The 18,086-nt window shown below is 39.8% G+C and overlaps 1 protein-coding gene and 1 long non-coding RNA gene across 4 annotated transcripts in view; one reads left to right on the plus strand and one right to left on the minus strand.

Annotated features, from left to right (window-relative positions):
- Positions 1-18,086, plus strand: part of LOC311028995 — a 386,496-nt gene that overhangs the window by 132,385 nt on the left and 236,025 nt on the right. The window lies entirely within an intron of this gene.
- LOC311028817 (C-C chemokine receptor type 3-like) lies at positions 5,523-16,108 on the minus strand. Of its 3 annotated transcripts, XM_084033610.1 has the most exons (4): positions 16,010-16,051; positions 15,766-15,899; positions 15,259-15,452; positions 5,523-7,955 (listed from the first exon to the last, which is right to left on the minus strand). In XM_084033610.1, exons 3-4 carry the CDS (start codon positions 15,423-15,425, stop codon positions 7,109-7,111), a joined length of 1,014 nt encoding a protein of 337 aa, XP_083889736.1. In that variant the 5' UTR covers positions 15,426-15,452; positions 15,766-15,899; positions 16,010-16,051; the 3' UTR covers positions 5,523-7,108. The 3 variants fall into 3 exon arrangements, with proteins under 3 accessions (XP_083889736.1, XP_083889737.1, XP_083889735.1); XM_084033611.1 differs by lacking the exon at positions 15,766-15,899 and having other exon boundaries at positions 16,010-16,108; XM_084033609.1 differs by lacking the exon at positions 16,010-16,051 and having other exon boundaries at positions 15,766-15,979.

Here is an 18,086-nt window from a genome sequence, read left to right on the forward strand (position 1 = left end):
ACTTTGCACAAAGAATATGGCCTGCCCAGTGGCGCTGGCTTTCTTCGTCACGGACAAATTCGAGGCATTTGAACTCCCCTTGTTGACGGAGGCTGAGGAATTTTCTCACGTGGGAAATTCCATGTGGTAATTCTAACCAACTAGGGCAACGTCGAGGAGAGTGTCTTATGTCCGTACTGAGACCATCTGCACAGAAAAGCATGCGGAGGGAGGTACCCTGGAGATCCCGCGAGTTTTTAAAGTCATGTGACATGTCGCAAAGGGAAGTTATCACCAGCATTTCTGACGTTTTTATCCCAGAATGCCTGGTTATGCGAGGCAAATGCATGCACATGCATGATTGGAAATGCACCTATTAAAATGCTTCATAATATTACACCACTGCTAGTCATTACTGCAAAACCTCATCTCAGTGAGTATGCGATATGCCCCATAGTTCAGTTTATTTTACATCGAAGTAGCCTGCTACACCAGCCACAACAGCAGTGGTACACATACAAATGACAGGGCAGTTGGTAGTTTGACACTATTGGCAGTTTCATCTAATTTAAGTTACTTGCAGTAAAGTTGTTGACGCCAACATCCTGGACATAAACCTGCAGTTTCTAACAGTATGACATGTGTCACTTCCACTGGGGTGTTTATCAAAATATCTTGCTTGTAGTCATTTAGGCCAAAAAACGTACCTCTTCACATACGTAAAAGTAGTTGGTACAAGCAGATTACAACTTTCTTTTTCTTTCTTTACCTTCTTTCTTTCTTACCTATTTCTTATTTCCTTCCTTCCTTATTGTTTTCTTCCTTCCTTCCTTTTCTTTCTTTCTTCTTTTATATATATTTCTTATTTCTTTTGTGGTTTAATTGGCAGGTTCCCCAAAGATGTGGATGTGTAGATTGGTGATAAATGAATCTTCGGAGTCAGGCAGGTGGAATGAGAATGATCTTTATTTAAAAAGCCTGTGTCCAAAACCTTGCGTGGCCACACCCGGTTGTTCTGAATCCCTGGCAGAGTCCTTCCTAGAGTCTCTGTACCTGTTCCACCTGGGAAGTCCTTTCCTGCTCTCGAATGTAAGGAAATCAGACTCTCCCTATATGTCTGTCTTTTAAAGCCCTCTACTTCCTGATCGGCCTTCTTCTAGCTCATCCTGACACCTTAGTAAATTTATCCTCTTCCTCTCCAATGGAAGAGGAGGTTGCCAGGCGCTCCATCCTAAAGCTATATTTTGTACTTATAAGGTCATGTTTTGCTCAGCCATTTCGGCGGCAAAATGATACTTAGTTACTCCCTTATATGGGCTTTACTTCCTATAGCTGGTGTCCACACACAAAGAGAGACATCACTAATTTATGTCACAGAGCCTCATCAGACAGCTAAGCTTAATTTACAGCTAGGCCTATTCTCATCTTCCTCCTAACCTAAACATTCCTTACACCTTCGCTTATGCAACATCTGGGTATAGTCCCAACTAGAATGTGTTGTTGTTGTTCAACTGACCGTTGAACTGACCAGATGAACTGACCCTTCATTATTTCTTTCCTTCTTTCTTCTGTCTTTTCTTCTTTCTTTTGTCCTTTTTCTTTATTTCTATATTTCGTATTTATTTATTCTGCTTATATTTCTTATTTATTTAACATTTATTGTCTTATCTCTGTCTTATGTCTTTCTTTCTGTCTTTCTATATTTCTTATTTCTTTCATACTCTCTTTCTCTCTCTCTCTCTCACACACACACACACACACACACACACACACACACACAGAGAGTCAGAACTGAGGAGGAGTGTTACTTCAGACCCTAAAGCCATGTTAGAAGTCAGGACATTGTAGATGCTTCATGTTGCTCTAATCCTCCAATTAATTCTCAAGTGGAAGCCCCTTCCTTCTTTCTTTCCTTCTTTCTTCCATCTTCTCTTATTTCTTTCATCCTTTTTTTCTTTCTATATTTGTTATTTATTTATTTTTTATTCCTATATTTCCTTTTTATTCATTTTGTATTCCTATGTTTCTCATTTATTTCATACTCTCGCTCTCACACACACACATACACACACACAGAGAGAGTCAGAAGTGAGGAGGAGCGTTACTTCAGACCCTAAAGCCATGTTAGAAGTCAGGACATTGTAGATGCTTCATGTTGCTCTAATCCTCCAATTAATTCTCATTGCCCACAAGTGGAGGACCCCTGAGAATGTCTTGACACTTCTATTAAAAAGTAAAAATGAAACACAGCATGAAGGTGAAGCAAGAGAGATCTCTTTCTTCTGCCCAGATCCTTGGAGACCAAAGTTCTACAAAAATCTTTTTTTCTTTTTTTTGCAAATAGTTACAAAATTCTTTCTTCTTCTGTTTCTTCCCCCTGTTGTGTGGAAAGAGTGTGTGAAGCTGAGCTGCAGCACCAGGAGAGTACAGTAACATAACCAAAGTGCAGTTCTGTTCTCTTTATCACTGTTGGGTAATGCAACAATTACTACAGACACACAAGATAGGTGGTTCAACTAGCACATATCAACAACACGTGTCAAGTGCTTCCTCCGATGACAGTCATTTAATGTTTACTTGCCAAAGCAAGTGTGTGGAGTAAAGACATGTACATGTAGCCTACATGTGTACTGTGAAAAAGTATTTGTCCCCTTCCTGATTTCTTCTTTTTTTTGCATATTTGTCACACTTAAATGTTTCAGATCATCAAACTAATTTGAATATAGGACAAAGACAACCAGAGGAAACAAATAATGCAGTTTTTAAATGATTATTTCATTTATCGAAGGGAAAAACTATTCAACCCTACCCTTTCACCAATGTGAAAAATTAATTGCTACTGTATACTAAGTAACTATCTACTAAAATACACAGAGCAGTGTAACACATGTAGTGGAATATATCAAAACAAATACAGTTTCTAAACAGAAAACCATTGACTATATATATATAGTCAATGGTTATATATATATAGATCATATACACATACGTCAAGATGACTTAAAATAGAAAATTGCTGACATATCAGTTAAACATGTTAAATAAGTGATAAGCACAGTGCAAACAGACAAACGTAGTGTCTCTATGTACACAGATGAGCTCAGTGCAATGTAATCAGAGAAGATTTCCCTCCAGCAAACAAAACTGAATAACAAATAAAATATCAGTAAATATAGCAAACTGTCAATGAACAAATGATCATAAACAACATTGGTAATCAACATTACAAAATATTACATGCCCGAACAGGAGGAAAGATAGATCTGACCCTTTCTTCACCTTTTTCTAACTCAAACGTTAACTAACTTAATTTATACAAACTCTTGTGACTGAAAACCTATATTCATTTTGAATGCCATTTCCAACATCGGAAATGATATAATCTATAGTGTTATAGCAGTAAATGGGATGGATAGAAGTTCAATAAAACCAGTATAATAATAAATAATTATTATAAGTTAAAAAATCAACGAATGGTTGAATTTGCATGATTGCACATCGGAAATACTGATCTGTGCAGTTTCCTGGCAGCAGTGTTGATTATAAGGTAGCAGGAAGGAAGAGCTGCAGAAACTTGACTTCACACGCTGTGGGGAAGCAGCAGCCGTCACTGAAGGAGCTCTTTATATGAAACAGCAAAATAGGAATGCATGGGCAGAAGCGTGCGCAAGATCCAGTTTACAGTGTTTCCCACAGGCTTTTATGAGACCATGGGGGGGACTGAACTATCCAGGGGGGACAACAATGTGTACATTTTATTTAAACTGTATTCTCTTTAAAGAATGTTTTGCTCTTGTAGTAATTAAACTCAAGACAAAGTCAAAACACAAGACAAGATCAGGTACAGCATCCTTTTGAGCAATCAAAGAAGGGAAGCCAAAGTTTTTTTTTCTTTAACTTATTTAAAGGTGTCATATCATACTTATTTCCAATAGTTACTTTTGCAGTGTGTATCCAACACCTAGATGTGCTTTATGTGAATTTCAAAGGAAGTTGGATAAAAGTGCTTTTATTTTGAAATGACACATCAGAATGTCCTGATATTCACTCTGTGACACTCTGAGGTGGTCTGCTGTCATTCTGAAGTGAGATAAGTGCATAACTGTGGACCATTTCCTTTTAAATCTAATCTGAATTTAGAAGGTTAACTCATATGTGAGTATTTAAAGTCATTTTAGGTCAGATTGATCTTCGGAAATGTATTCTTTATTATACATTTCAGTAAATATTCCTACAATTGGAGTTCCACTTTTTCTCTGAAATACGTTTTGCAGGTGCTCATCATTTTTTTTGGAGTCATCACATGTGTATTATTAATGTATTATTTTCCATTTATCCATTTTGATATAACGTTGGATATGTCAACTATCGTTACCAAACTTGAAGTTGAGGTTATTGTTTTCCTACAATTATAATGATGTTTTTGGACTTGTTGACATATAATGTTAATTGACTTTACTTACCGCAGGCTTGGGGGGATTGACTGACTGGGGGATTGACCGTGGTGACAGAGGCTTTGCTGAGGCAATGGCAACACAACGCAAAATATCTTTATATTATGAATAGTGTAACTTTCAGTGCCCGATAAAAATGTAACATTAGCAGAAAACATATTTGATTATAGCGGGCCAGATAAGACTATGGTGGGGAGGTACGTTTTCCTGATAACACTCAGACTTAGCAGCGACTGGATTAGTTTACATGTGTTTTATAGTTAATCACATCCATCACAGACGAATACTACAACAGGGGTGTGTCAAACAACAAATTGCGTCAAAGTATCCTCTTATCACTTAAAACTCCACCAGCTTCCACTGAAATCCTGTTGCACAAGACTTCACTTCCTCTTTTCTACGTTTTACAAAACATATAATCTTATAATCTTCAGTGCAATGATGTCTGTGTAACTTTCCCTTAGTGTTAGGTCTTCATCTGAGTAAAGTAGTAGCTGTTCAGCAAACATACCTTCAGAACAACAGTGCTATTATCAAAGTGTAGGTAATAACATAGAAGTGCTTTTTTTTCTTTTTTGGTGGGGGGAAGTGTTGTTAGTCGGTCATGTTATGCAGACTTCTCCTTATGTATTGTTTAAAGTCCCAGTCGGCAACATTTTTTTGATCATATTCACTTAAGCCGACACTACGCCCCGATAGAATAACATAAATCATCCAGTTTTAGAAAAAAAAGCACGCCTCCTGGGTGAAAGTCCTACATGTGACTCATCCATCAATACCAACATCCTTTACTGACTGATGAAAGTGTATTTCGGTTGAATCTGTGAATTTGTGTGTCCATCACAGGAAATCCCCAACTATTGTGGTCACACGAAGACACGCATTCTTTTCACATATTTTTCTGAAATCAGATTTTCTTCTTGATAGCATTTCACCTGCACCTCAATTGTTGTTGTGTGAGAGGAAAGTGAAAAATCCTTTTCTGAAAATGAAAATAAAGACATGTATCTTATTTTTTGGTGCTGGTAAATGCTAAATCAAATCTTCTCAAAAAACAGAATGTGGAAAACAGAAACATATGATCTACTCATTCAAATGTTTTATTTGATGAAAGCGTACATAGGGAAGTCAAGTCAAACAAAAAACAAGAATGTTCACTTAACATCCTAATCAGCAGTCTTAAACATGGTTTAAAAGTAGTTTTATAAGGACATGATTTATTTTAAAATGAAAAGTTAAGAAACAACATAAGATTAAAAAACATACAGATATAGTCACAAGCAGGCATTTGAAGGCTTAGGACATGTGAAAATGAGTCACTATATACACTATATATGGAGAGTCACATGAGCCAATCTTTGTTCAACTTCCTTCATGTTTTCTTCCCTGAAAATCTATTCTGGCAATGGAGGCATGGTAGAAAACACAACTGACCAAATTACAGTTCCATGTGGTATCTCTGTAGACACTGGAGTCACAATGAGTACCATATTTGAGGAAATCCACAAATCCACCTTCATTTTTTACACAGGGCCACTATCCTGTTTAATAACAGTCACGTTGAACAAATCTGCAGCACATCAGTGTTTCCCACACAATAGACTCATCCATGAAATATTTATATATTAAATATTTTATTTTATTTTATATTACATATTAGTATGTTCATTTGTTCTCGTGATTTATATTTTTCATTATAATTCAACATGTAGTCGACAACACGCAGAATATTAAGTGGATTTAATTAATCCATTAACATTTTTAAGAAACCTAATCTGAAGTTTAAATGTGCAAATTGCCCACTATTTAAGCTAAATGTGTAATAAATGTATAATAATTTGTCATCTTGTGAACATAACAGAGCAGAGAACATATTAATGTTGTAATTTATGATAATGACAAGCAATATTAATGTGCATTCCTTATTTACACAAGCTCTATGAGCAGTCAGAGGCAGGAGGAGATTTTGTTAGTAGCTCCAAACTTTTCGGAACATTTTGATGAATGCTGAAAGACACGTACATAGTCGTTGTTAGGGACCATTGGCTGTCACGATAGGCGTTTTTGTTCTTTGCCAATCAGATCCCTGATATAAGCATGAACGAGGTACAGCAACTCCTGTTCTCTTAATTGTAGAATTATTTTCTGATTCAGTAGCTTGAATTCAAAATGGCAACAAAAGCAAATGACAACTATCTAGCTAACTTATGTACATTCTTGCTCTGCTCTCTCTCAAATGTATGCATCGATTTTGTCTCCATTTTGTAATGCATACATAAAAACCATAGGAACACTGTGAGCAGATGACTTGATTACTATAAGCAAATTATTTACAGTGTTTGTAAAGGAGTGATTCTGTACCAAGCTCATGAAAGGACGTAGGAAAACGCACGGAAAATGACAATATAACTTTTTGTAAGACATCAACTTCAAGATGGCAGAAATTTAGGACAGGGCTTTAAAAGAAAAGCTCATCACTGGAGCATCATCCTTGCACTGTTATGGGAAATAAACATTTACCATGTTTTCTACCATCTTTTTTGGTAACTCAGCTAAACTGAACGGTTAAGTTCTTAAGACTTATACAACCAATGTAAAACAAATTGTTGGTACCAGTGTCAATGGTTGGTTGGACACAGCAGTCTGGAGAAACAAAGGGTTTTCCAATCTCAAAACTAAGTTGGCGTAGTTTTCGTGGACATTCTGCTGTGCTGACTGACAGAAATATATCTCCTTAACCCTGGGAAACGTTTCACCAGCAGCCGTCTGAAATAGGACTGGAACTTTTTCCCAACAAATGTGTAGAAGATGGGACTGATGCAAAAGTAAATGTAGGCCATGACACGAGTGACTGCAATAGCAAAACCCATTTTCTGCGCCTGTTCACAGGTAGCTATTTCTGTGTTTTCCTGCATCAGCTCTAAAATGTTGAATGGGACCCAGCATGTGAAAAACAGCAGGACAATGATAAATATTAACCTGAGGGTCTTAAACTTGGTAACTAGCTTCGATGATACGACGGTAATAGCAATCCTAACATAGCAGTAGATAATAACAACCAGAGGAAAGATCAGGAAGAGGATAAGCTGAAGGTAAAATCCAGATTTTCTGAGCATCGGCGTATTAATAGTAGTTATGTTACCGGGCTTTTCATCACAGTACGTGGTGCCCAAATAGTTAAAAGTGGTGTGGAGAATCATTGGCCTGATACATGCCAGGCCGCTGACCAGCCACACCCCCATGCAGGAGGCTACCGCATACATTTGACTCCTCACACGTGACAAGGCAAGCGAGTACACAACTGCAAGGTGGCGGTCGAAGGTCAAAAGGGTTAGAAAGAGGACAGAACTGTACATGCCCAGATAGTAGGCAGTGCCAACAATCTTGCACGTTTCTATGCCGAAGTTCCAGGAGGAAAGCTGCATGTAGACTCCTGTGAAGGGAAGGCTGCTCATGAAGATGAGGCTGGACACCACCAGGTTCAGCAGCAAGATGTTGGTCACTGTGGTCAGCCTCTCAAACCTACAAGGGGGTCACTCCGACAGTTAGATGGAAAGACACTGATGTTTCACACAATGAGGTGTTTTCTAAGGTATAGGTGTATATCTTTTATTCCCAAGACAAATGAATATATATTCTATGGCATACAATACAAAACAATGCAGTCAACCATTTAACAATTAAATACAGTTTGATTCTACTGCTATACAATACAATGTGATTCGGCTCTGATTGGATCACATTCAGTTTAATCTCTTTCTCATGATGTGTCATACATTTCCTCCACCCAATTTAATGATAACTGAATCCGACACATTTTGAGGGGAATCAGTCAAAAATGTCCACTATGAGAAACTAAGCCCCACTTGAGCCGCTGCTTATGTATTACATGTACGAGTCTAAGCCTGTAGAAGTGAATGTAGTGACATCACCCATTAGGTTGTGGACTACAGATTTGAAGTCTTGAGTTCAGTAATTTTGCCGTAGCCATCTTGCATTTTAAGGTCGCCCCCTTGGAATTTTCCCAAACATGGGAAATCTAACGAACACAGGTGGCAGAGCAGCACCCATACTGCATCTTACTCCATCTGTCTTCTGGTATGAAGCTGCTAACCAAGTTAGCTTCCATAACTCAAGGTCAGCTACAGCTAAGTGGTAAAGTCATCTTAGTAGTGGATTGCAATTGGTGTAGTGTGTTTTGCCTGAAGTTTTACCTATTAGACCCATGCCTTTATAAACACTGTTATCTCAAGACAGTTATTAGATTAGATTAGTATGAAATCAAATGTTTGATTTCATTTACATTTTTCTTATCCCCCTTAAGTGGAGCTGGAAGCCATCTCGCTAATGTGTCACAGTATTGTACACTGTCTACAATGACATAGTTAAATATGCTTAAATTATTGTAATAAACCGGACAGACACCAAATTTTGCTTGAAATGGTCCTCATTTATATAGCGCTTTTATCCAAAGTGCTTTACAGTGTTGACTGACATTCACCCATTCATTCACACATTCAGACACCGACGGCGGAGTCAATGACGCAGGGCGACAGCCAGCTCGTCAGGAGCAATTGGGGTGAGGTGTCTTGCTCAGGGACACCAGGCACTCAGCTAGGAGGAGCCAGGGATCAAATCAGCAATCTTACCAGCCAACCCACTCTACCTCCTGAGCTAATGCCCCCCAACAGGCCAACAGGCCTATTCAACCGCCAATCAGTTATGTCTACAAATTGATACAATTTAAAACCCCAAGACATTCTTTCTTAAATGGGAAAAAACATTAATGAGACCAGTTTTTTGTTGTGATTTTTTGAGCTAATGGATGGTACTATATGTGGCGTGCACTTGGCCCCGTCTAACTGAGCAGCAGATCTAGAGAATCTATATAACACCGACAACGCCACCTTAGAACTTTCACCTAAAGAGTATACTCCTTTAACTTTAATATCTCAGAGGGGGTTTCCCAAAAACATCCCATACACAGGTCCGCACACAAATCAATACAGGCACATATGATGTATAAGTTAACAATCTTTATTTCTCGCAGTAAACAATTTTTATTAAGTTAGCTCTAAAACATTTCTATAGTTCTTTTCTTTAATGTCAGACAAAAAATGGTGTTCCACTTACACCCATCCGTAGCGGTCCAGCTAAGAGGAAGGGGGCCGATAAACAGCTAGCTTAAATAAACTCAAAAAAACAAAGAAACAAATCAACTCAAAACTCAAACGAGAAAACCAAGATAAACCATGCAACATATATATATATATATATTTAGCAGGTCCTTCACTGTTACTGCTGCAATATTTTCCCTCTACCCCCCACTGACAACTCACGGTCTGATCTGAGCGGACAAGATTGAACTCCAGTAGCATCAAAATAGCGTCTATGCGACAAGAGCAGCGCGACTGGTTACGCTAAGTACGCAGAACAACGCGACTGGTTACAGCCAAGTACGCAGAGCAACGCGACTGGTTACAGCCAAGTACACAGAGCAACGCGACTAGTCACAACTAAACAGAGCAACGCTAATTAAACAAAGCGAGGCTAATTAAACAGAGGCTAACTACACAGAGCAAGGCTAGTAAAAAGAGAGGCTAGGTATTAGAGGCAAGAGTTTGGAGGAAAGACAGGGCACACAGCAGCCCAACGCCAGACAAGCTTCAAAAACAAAAGCAATCGTTAGTGACAACACCTAAACACATAGACGGATTACCGCATGGGCAAAGTGGGCGTGTGCCCAGGGCCCCAGAGCCAATAGGGGCCCTTGGCCTTCAGAGTTGTTGTTTTTTTTTTTTTTGGTACAATTTAAAAAATATATTGGAATGGCTGTGGTTTTGAAAATGTAGTATGATAATAAAATAATTTGAATGTTTTAGAAATTATAAGATTAAATCAGTAATGTGTGATGACACAATGACGTACGTATGTACGTATGCTGGGGGTCAACCGTACATTGCATTTTCAAAATGGAGAAGCGGGAGCTCAGTGGATCAGCTAAAAGAAAACAAAGGAAAGAAAAAGAAGCCAAAGATGCTGCTTTGGTGCAGCAAATCCCATCCATCGCAACATTTTTCAGCAGAAAAGTGGGGCAAGATGATGGTGCTACTCATAGCAGCGGTAGTAGCAGTACTACAACTCACCGGGACGACCTGCAGGATGCTAACACTGCTAGCGCAAGTTCACCGGAGACGTTTGGTAGCGGTGGAGCGGCGCTGCCTTCTACGGAAACCTTAGCGGACAGTGCTAGCAGTACTACGGCGGGCAGCAGCACTACGGCGGGCAGCATACTACGGCGGCGGGCAGCAGTACTACGGCGGCGGGCAGCAGTACTACGGCGGCGGGCAGCAGTACTACGGCAGCGGGCAGCAGTACTATGGCGGGCATCAGCCGGGCGGCCGAGCCAGGTCAGCCTGAGCTAAGTCCCCTCACATCCCGAGCGGAGGTTGAGATGTTGGCGGGTGCCGTACAGCAAAGGGATGATGATGAAGACTCCTGGTGTGAAACTGTTACTGATCCTGCGCTGTGGGGAAATATATCCAGTGACAAAGTAAAGAGTGTTCTCATTGAAAGAGGGCCCTCTTCGTTTCACAACAGACGAGCAAAATACCCTGCATTGACAAGAGACTGCGGTCTAGGTGGTCGGGTTCGTTCATTAACCAATGACATGATGTGCAGTCGACTGCCTAATGGACAACTAGCACCACGAGAATGGGTGGTGTATTCACCATCAACTGGACATGCGTTTTGCTTTGCCTGCAAACTTTTCGGGGCAACAAAGAATGCATTTGTGGACGGTTTTTGCGACTGGAAACATCCACATCGCATTTCAGAGCATGAGAGGAGCCCCGTCCATATGTCCAACATGCTGACACTGATGCAGAGGATGAGTGGAACTGGCGCAATCGACTCAGCCCTGAAAAAGCAAACTTCGGATGCGAGGGAATATTGGAGGGATGTTCTGCGACGTGTAGTGGCAGTGATCAAGTTTTTAGGAGAAAGAGGACTGGCATTCAGAGGGAATGACGAGCTCCTTGGATCGCCACATAATGGCAACTATTTGGGGATATTAGAGTTAATATCCCAATTTGAGCCATTTCTGGCAGAGGATATTAAAACATATGGCCAGAAGGGCAGAGGGAGCGTCTCATATCTGTCGTCAAAAACCAGGCAAGTAATTGCAGAAGAGCTCCGTGATGCAAAATATTTCTCTGTCATTGTAGATTCCACTCCCGACCTCTCTCATGTTGATCAGTTAACATTTATCTTCAGATTTGTTAGCAAGCAAGGCAACATAGTGGAGCGTTTCCTGGCATTTGAGCCAATTCAGAGCCATACAGGCCAAAGTCTGGCAGATTGTGTGACTGCCATGGTGGAGAATCTTGGGCTGGACTTATCTAATTGTAGAGGCCAATCATTTGATAATGCCAGCAACATGTCGGGCCGGTACAATGGACTACAGGCACATTTGAAGCAAAGAAACCCATTAATCCACTATGTGCCTTGTGCTGCCCATTCTCTAAATTTAGTGGGTGTAAACAGCATAGAGGTAAGCAGTCTAGAAGTGGGACAGTATTTTGATTCACTGCAATCCTTGTACACATTCTGTGCTGCCTCCACTCACAGGTGGGAGCGAGTTTTTCGGAACTTTGATATTCATATAGACTTAACATTAAAATCACTGTCAAACACTAGGTGGAGCTGCCGAGCTGACTCGACTAAAGCTCTTTGGCAAAACTATGTTAAAATAAGGGAGGCATTAGAGAGCATAGCTGAAGATGAAACTGAGAAAAGAGACACCCGAAGTGAGGCCAGCACACTCGCTGTAAAATTAAATGAATTGGAAACTGCATTCATGGCTAATTTCTGGAATACCATTCTGACTCAATTCCAACTGACAAGTTTACAGCTCCAAAAAGCGGACATAGAGCTCATGACAACTGTGCGCCTTCTTATATCTCTGCGTGATTTTGTATCAGCACAGAGAGGTCTTTTCACAGACTTTGAAAAGGAAGCCTTAGCGGTGCCAGGCGTGTGCCAGACGTACAAATATGACCTCCAGCGCACCAGAAAGCGCAAACGATTTCAGGATGACAGCGCAGAAAAAGATGTGGTATTTGATGGGAAAAGCAAATTCCAAATAGAAACATTCAATGTGGCTATCGATAAGTTAGTCAGCTGTCTCAGCCACAGAATTGATGCATACAAGCACCTGTGTGATCTGTTTGGTGTTCTTTTCATGCCGGAAAACACATCTGACCGTGAGTTAATTGACAAAGCGAACACACTTGCCTTTGCCTATCCCGCTGACTTGGACAGCAATCTTGGAAATTAACTGATTCACTTCAGATCTTTCATCAGATCAGACGGACAGAATGTGCCTCCATCTAAATGTCTTAAAACAATACTTGATTGTGGATTACAGTCAACATTTCCTAATGTGTACATTGCCGTAAGACTGTATCTGACGCTTCCTGTCACAAACTGCGAGGGAGAACGGTCATTCTCTCAAATGGCCAGTATAAAAAATGAACTTCGGACAAAAATGACCCAGAGATGCCGTAGCCTAACAGTTTGTCACTCATGGCCATAGAGGCCGAACTGGTCCGAGAGTTGGACTTTGATGACCTTATCAAGGACTTTTCCTCGAAGAAGGCCAGGAAAAAGCTGGTGGTTTAGGTGAGTAGTTTCACTTTGGTTTTGTGTGGTCGTAGCTGTGGCTCTTTACTGATGTTCATCGTCAAGTTTACTGGCAGCCCTTTAAGCACTGTGTGTGACCCCTCCCTCTAATCAAGTCTATTCACTACACCTGAGCTGGCTCAAACTTAGTTGATTACTCACTTAGCATAGGCAGTTTCACTAGGATTTCAACAACAAGCTATCAGCACAAGACTAAATGTTTACAACTAGCTTTACTCACACAATGCCTGAACCCAAATCTACAAATAGTTTCTGACTTACCAACAAGAGACAAAGCAGCTTCCTTCCTTTCTCCAGACAAAATGTATTCCTTCCACCTTTTAGTCAGGCTATTTAGATTTGGCTGGACCTCAACACAGTTAGCGCCCTGTTTTTAACTGTCCTAGACCCATTTATATAGAGTATGGTCTTGATGAACTCCTATTACATCATAGTTGCTTATGCCCAGGTAGCTCACCTGTCACTTACGAGTTCAAATCCACCCCGTGGCTCTGTGCTGTCATCCCCTCTCTCTTCCCCATTCCAGTCTCAATATGTCATATCTAAAATCCCAAAAATATCAAATTATTCAAATTTTAAAAAAGCCAACTATTGACTGTCTTCTTAACATCAATTATTCTGCTTTTAATCTTTAATATCATTTAACAGGATCTGTCATGAGAATTTGGATGTGCTGCTAATACACATATAACCATGGAAGCAAATCATTGCAATAATGATTTGAAATATGGAAGTTTGGAATTGAAAACTGACATTTTTAATTGATGAAGTCTTAAAAAACTTTATTTCCAGGATTATATGTTAGATCCAACCCCTCTAACCACCCAACACCACAATTGCTTGGTCCCCCAAAAGCCTGAGTGAGGATTTAGCCCTTGGCTAGTACGTAGTGTCATTCTTCCATATTTGTGAGGCACAACACTCTTGGCATATTATTTCATTAAGACCACAGAATTGTGCACTTAATGTATCAGTCAAATGTATCTTGAATACTCAAAGTCTCATTGTTAATTTCATTTTTAAAGGATCTATTTCTGCCCAGACAAAAATTAAACATAGGCCATATATAGACATGAAACATTGCATGTGTCTGTTGCAAAGATGTCACGTAGAAAGCAAAGAGATCTATTACCAGATCAGAGGCAGTGTAAGGAAACACACACACACACACACACACACACACACACACACACACACACAGATCATCTGGGTTGTTCTTAGTTCAGCTGATGATACAATCACCATGTTTTCATGAATCACACACTTCTCCATCAGAGCCGTCAAAGTGAGTCTCTGCTGTCGCTGCTCTTGCTGAACGGTCTTCATTAAAATGTTCTAAATAAAGCTATTCATAATCGTTTTATCAGATTGTCCAATATTTTTAATTGCTACTTGTGCTTGTCCATTATGAACAATTACAGACTTGTTTTTAACTTGGATACTTGTTTTTAAATTGGGTGGAGGCCAGAATGCGCAAAACTTGGGTTGCTCCACCCCCGTAACCCAGAATCTTATTCTGAACTTTTGGGGAAACTTGACAGCCCTGTATATATAGGTTTGCCCATGAAGTTGGAATAATTTGCAAATGTCTTGTCTTTTATAGCGCCCAACAAATGTGATACATTCATTCATTTCACCTGAGTAATTGGGACAGAATATAATCATTGCACCTGATCAAAAGTGATTACTGATGCATATAAATAGGAATAAACAGAGGATTGTGTCTGAAAACAAAATATGCCAACTTTATGGGTGACAGTATGCATATATTTGTGTACATAACAGTCCTATCTATTCTTAACTTCTATCAATCCAGCTTTGTTGTCCTTGTCGCCAGCTATTATTTTAAATTTTAATTTAAGCAAATTGAGAGAGATGCAAACAAGCATAGACAAATTCCTTGTATATGCATGCATACTTGGGCAATAAAGCTGATTCTGATCATTGGCATCACAAGTACCACAACTACAGAAAAACAACAAATCAACTGTAGTAAGATGTAATTCACAGCTGACAGTAAATTTATAGAAGGACGGATTATATACACTATGCTTTGACCGGCAACACAGGTTTTGTTTAATGTTCTCTTTGTTTTCATTGAGACTTTTGTTGGTCCACTCACCGATGGATGATGAAGAGTAGCAGCCCATTGCCACAGAGACTGAAGAGAAACATAAAGTAGTAGAGGACGGATAGCTGAGCTCCCAATTTGTTGACATTGTCAACGCTGCAAAGTGAGGCCGATGTAGGCGATGACCCGGGGTCGTAATCATATGGGGTAGTTGCCATCTTCTTGTCAATTGTTTGCCGGAATATCTGTCATTAACACTTCAAATGTTAGTTAAAACATAACAGCACTATGCAGTCACTATGGATTTGAAATGATAACGTGATCAATCTTTTAGAAATGATTTAAGGTGTATGATAGCTGTCAAATTCTGTATGTGAGGCATTAGCTCGAAAAAAATGCCTTTAAAGGACCATACCAGTTCATCATTGTCCATCGACAACATTGGCCTTATAGCTTACATTAACCTATACCATGTTAACTAAAATTTCATTTTGTGCATATTCAATATAAGTTACAGAATGTACCTGAGAATGTTTGTCAAGGTTGGTTCAAACTCACCTCGTCGTTAAAATCCTCCTTCTAGCTCAAATTCAGGTCTTGTAAGGAACTATTTTTCCAGAGAGAGTTCCACTAAAGTAAACACTACAGACACTGGTGCACACAAAATGTGTTGAAGAGAGGAGAAATCTTTGCTAATGGAGAGAAGTCAGAATAAGACTGGTATGGTCCTTTTAAAAGAGACCCGGTGAATAGAAGCAGGTGTTGGAGGGAATGGGAATCATGATAAACTGAGGTTACTTACTGCCACGCAGGAAGGGGAGTTTTTGCTTGTTGCTTGAATCTGAAGCCCAGAGCTGTCTGAGTCATGGGGAGTAACTCCATAAGTCAACCAACTGCAGGAAGGAAGTAGAGAAGTGTGTGTGCGTGCGTGAGGGATTGACTAATATGACAGCGTACTGTATAAACACCACCAAATGTAGAGAACTATATAGAGGAGTATGTAGAGGACTATATAGAGTACTATGTAGAGGACTATATAGAAGACTATGTAGAGGACTATATAGAGATTATATAGAGGAATATGTAGAGGACTATATAGAGGACTGTAAGAAGACAACAAGGTTAATACCTAATGGTACCTACGTAAACGGTGTATGTAAGCAAACTACGATATTAAAATATGTATATCAATGTATATTAATCTACAATTTCAATACCTGCTCTCGTAAAAGGGGCACCATCTGTTGGTCAGACAGAACTTTATAGAATTCACGTTAATGACTCTAATGACCACTTATTAATTAACAATCAATCAATATCATTTAATAAATCAGTCTCATTTCCTTAGATCATAAGTTCTTGAAATAGGGATCTTTGTATTCTGCACAGAAGAAATATCCGACTTTATGCTTTAGGGGAATTTATTGGTTAACTAGGGATTAAACAAAAGTGAATAAAACAATAACAGATGTAATAAACAAAACACCAATACAACGCCAGAAATATAACTGAAATGTGATTAACAGCTCATCTAGCACGTTTGGCGATGAAGGCGAGTGGGTTCTTCCTAAGAATTTGGACTCCTTAGTAAGAGGAAAAAGTGAATAATGGGATAAATGACCTCACAGATATTAGATATTAACAGACGCTATACTTAGTTTCACCCTGCAACTCGGTCATTACTGTTGAATGCGGATTCGGTCTTACTTTGGGACGCTTCTTCTCGGCTTACTGAAACTCCAAGCGGTCGCTCTTCCGTCGGTGACGTAGACCCGAAGGGATCTTCCTTGCCGTGGACCGAGGGAACCGTTAGCGCCGATCTGCGGTAGTTTCGGAGCGGGCGTCTGTCCTTGCCGTAATCCGTCTTAGTTAAACAGCTGTCTTCTCCTTGAATTCGGCCTTGGGTGGCTTAGGTATAAGCGTTAGTCAATATGCCAAATCTTTGCGGCCGCCGGTTGAGTTAGCATTGATTAAAAAGGCTTGTGTAAAAAGAAAAGCTAAAAATGCAAAAATGAAGAATCTAACGTCGAACGAACCATTCTGATAAAAGGAGTAAAAATTGGGAACTAAGAAAAGTACGAAAACGAGCGGGAGGCAAGAGCACCTGGATGCAAGAGCGCCTGGATGCAAGAGCCGGGAGGCAGAGCCCGGGAGGCAAGAGCGCTATGGGTGTCTGTAACACGCAGCTTTTATGCTGACCGAGGGGGCGTGTCCAGGAGGGACCCGTTTGAGTTACAGTCCGAAATCTTTGTGATTTAAACTGTTAAACAAAACGAAATGCAATCCTATGACTAGAACGTTTGAACACCATCTCGCCGTTATGGTCAAAATTGGCACATTGCATATAGTTCTCACACAGAATGATAGGTCAAACAAATGAAACATGAACTGTAAACATTTCTCTGTACAAATCATTTTAGGTACAGTTGAAAGGAACTTTGATCCAACACATACAATGCAAACCTATCAAGCTAGCCCAAACAAGTTTGGTAACTTAGTAAGCATTTTGTCCTTGGTGATGCGGGCAGATTAATGAGCAAACACATTTTTCGTCTGACTGCATGAGTGCAGTTGTTAAGTCCATTACAATGACATTGTTAATTTTTAGCATTTTTGGTAACTCCTCTGTTCTTCGTCGTAGAACAACGGGACGTTCGCCAGTATGCTTATAATTCCTCAATGATTATTATGGATGGTTTTAAACTAATGTTGAACACATATCTCATCCTTTTCTTGGATTGGTCAAAATGTGAACATGTTTTCTTGCAGAGTTCATGTGACCTCTCTCTGCATGCCAGCAGACCAGGTCATTAGTTTATGACTCCCAGAGGGGAGGAAGGGGTCTTCAACATGCCTTGGGAGCAAATGGTGAGGAAGCG

The sequence above is a fragment of the Eutrigla gurnardus genome (genome assembly GCF_963514095.1).
Source record: "Eutrigla gurnardus genome assembly, chromosome: 18".
In the NCBI taxonomy this organism is placed as follows: Eukaryota; Metazoa; Chordata; class Actinopteri; order Perciformes; family Triglidae; genus Eutrigla; species Eutrigla gurnardus.

Bases quoted from the DNA above. Each gene is read 5' to 3' on its own strand.
- LOC311028817 (XM_084033611.1), bottom strand. From the start codon at position 15,425: ATGGCAACTACCCCATATGATTACGACCCCGGGTCATCGCCTACATCG. The intron at 7,956-15,258 runs GTGAGTGGACCA...ACCCCCTTGTAG, and splicing joins CTACTCTTCATCATCCATCG to GTTTGAGAGGCTGACCACAG.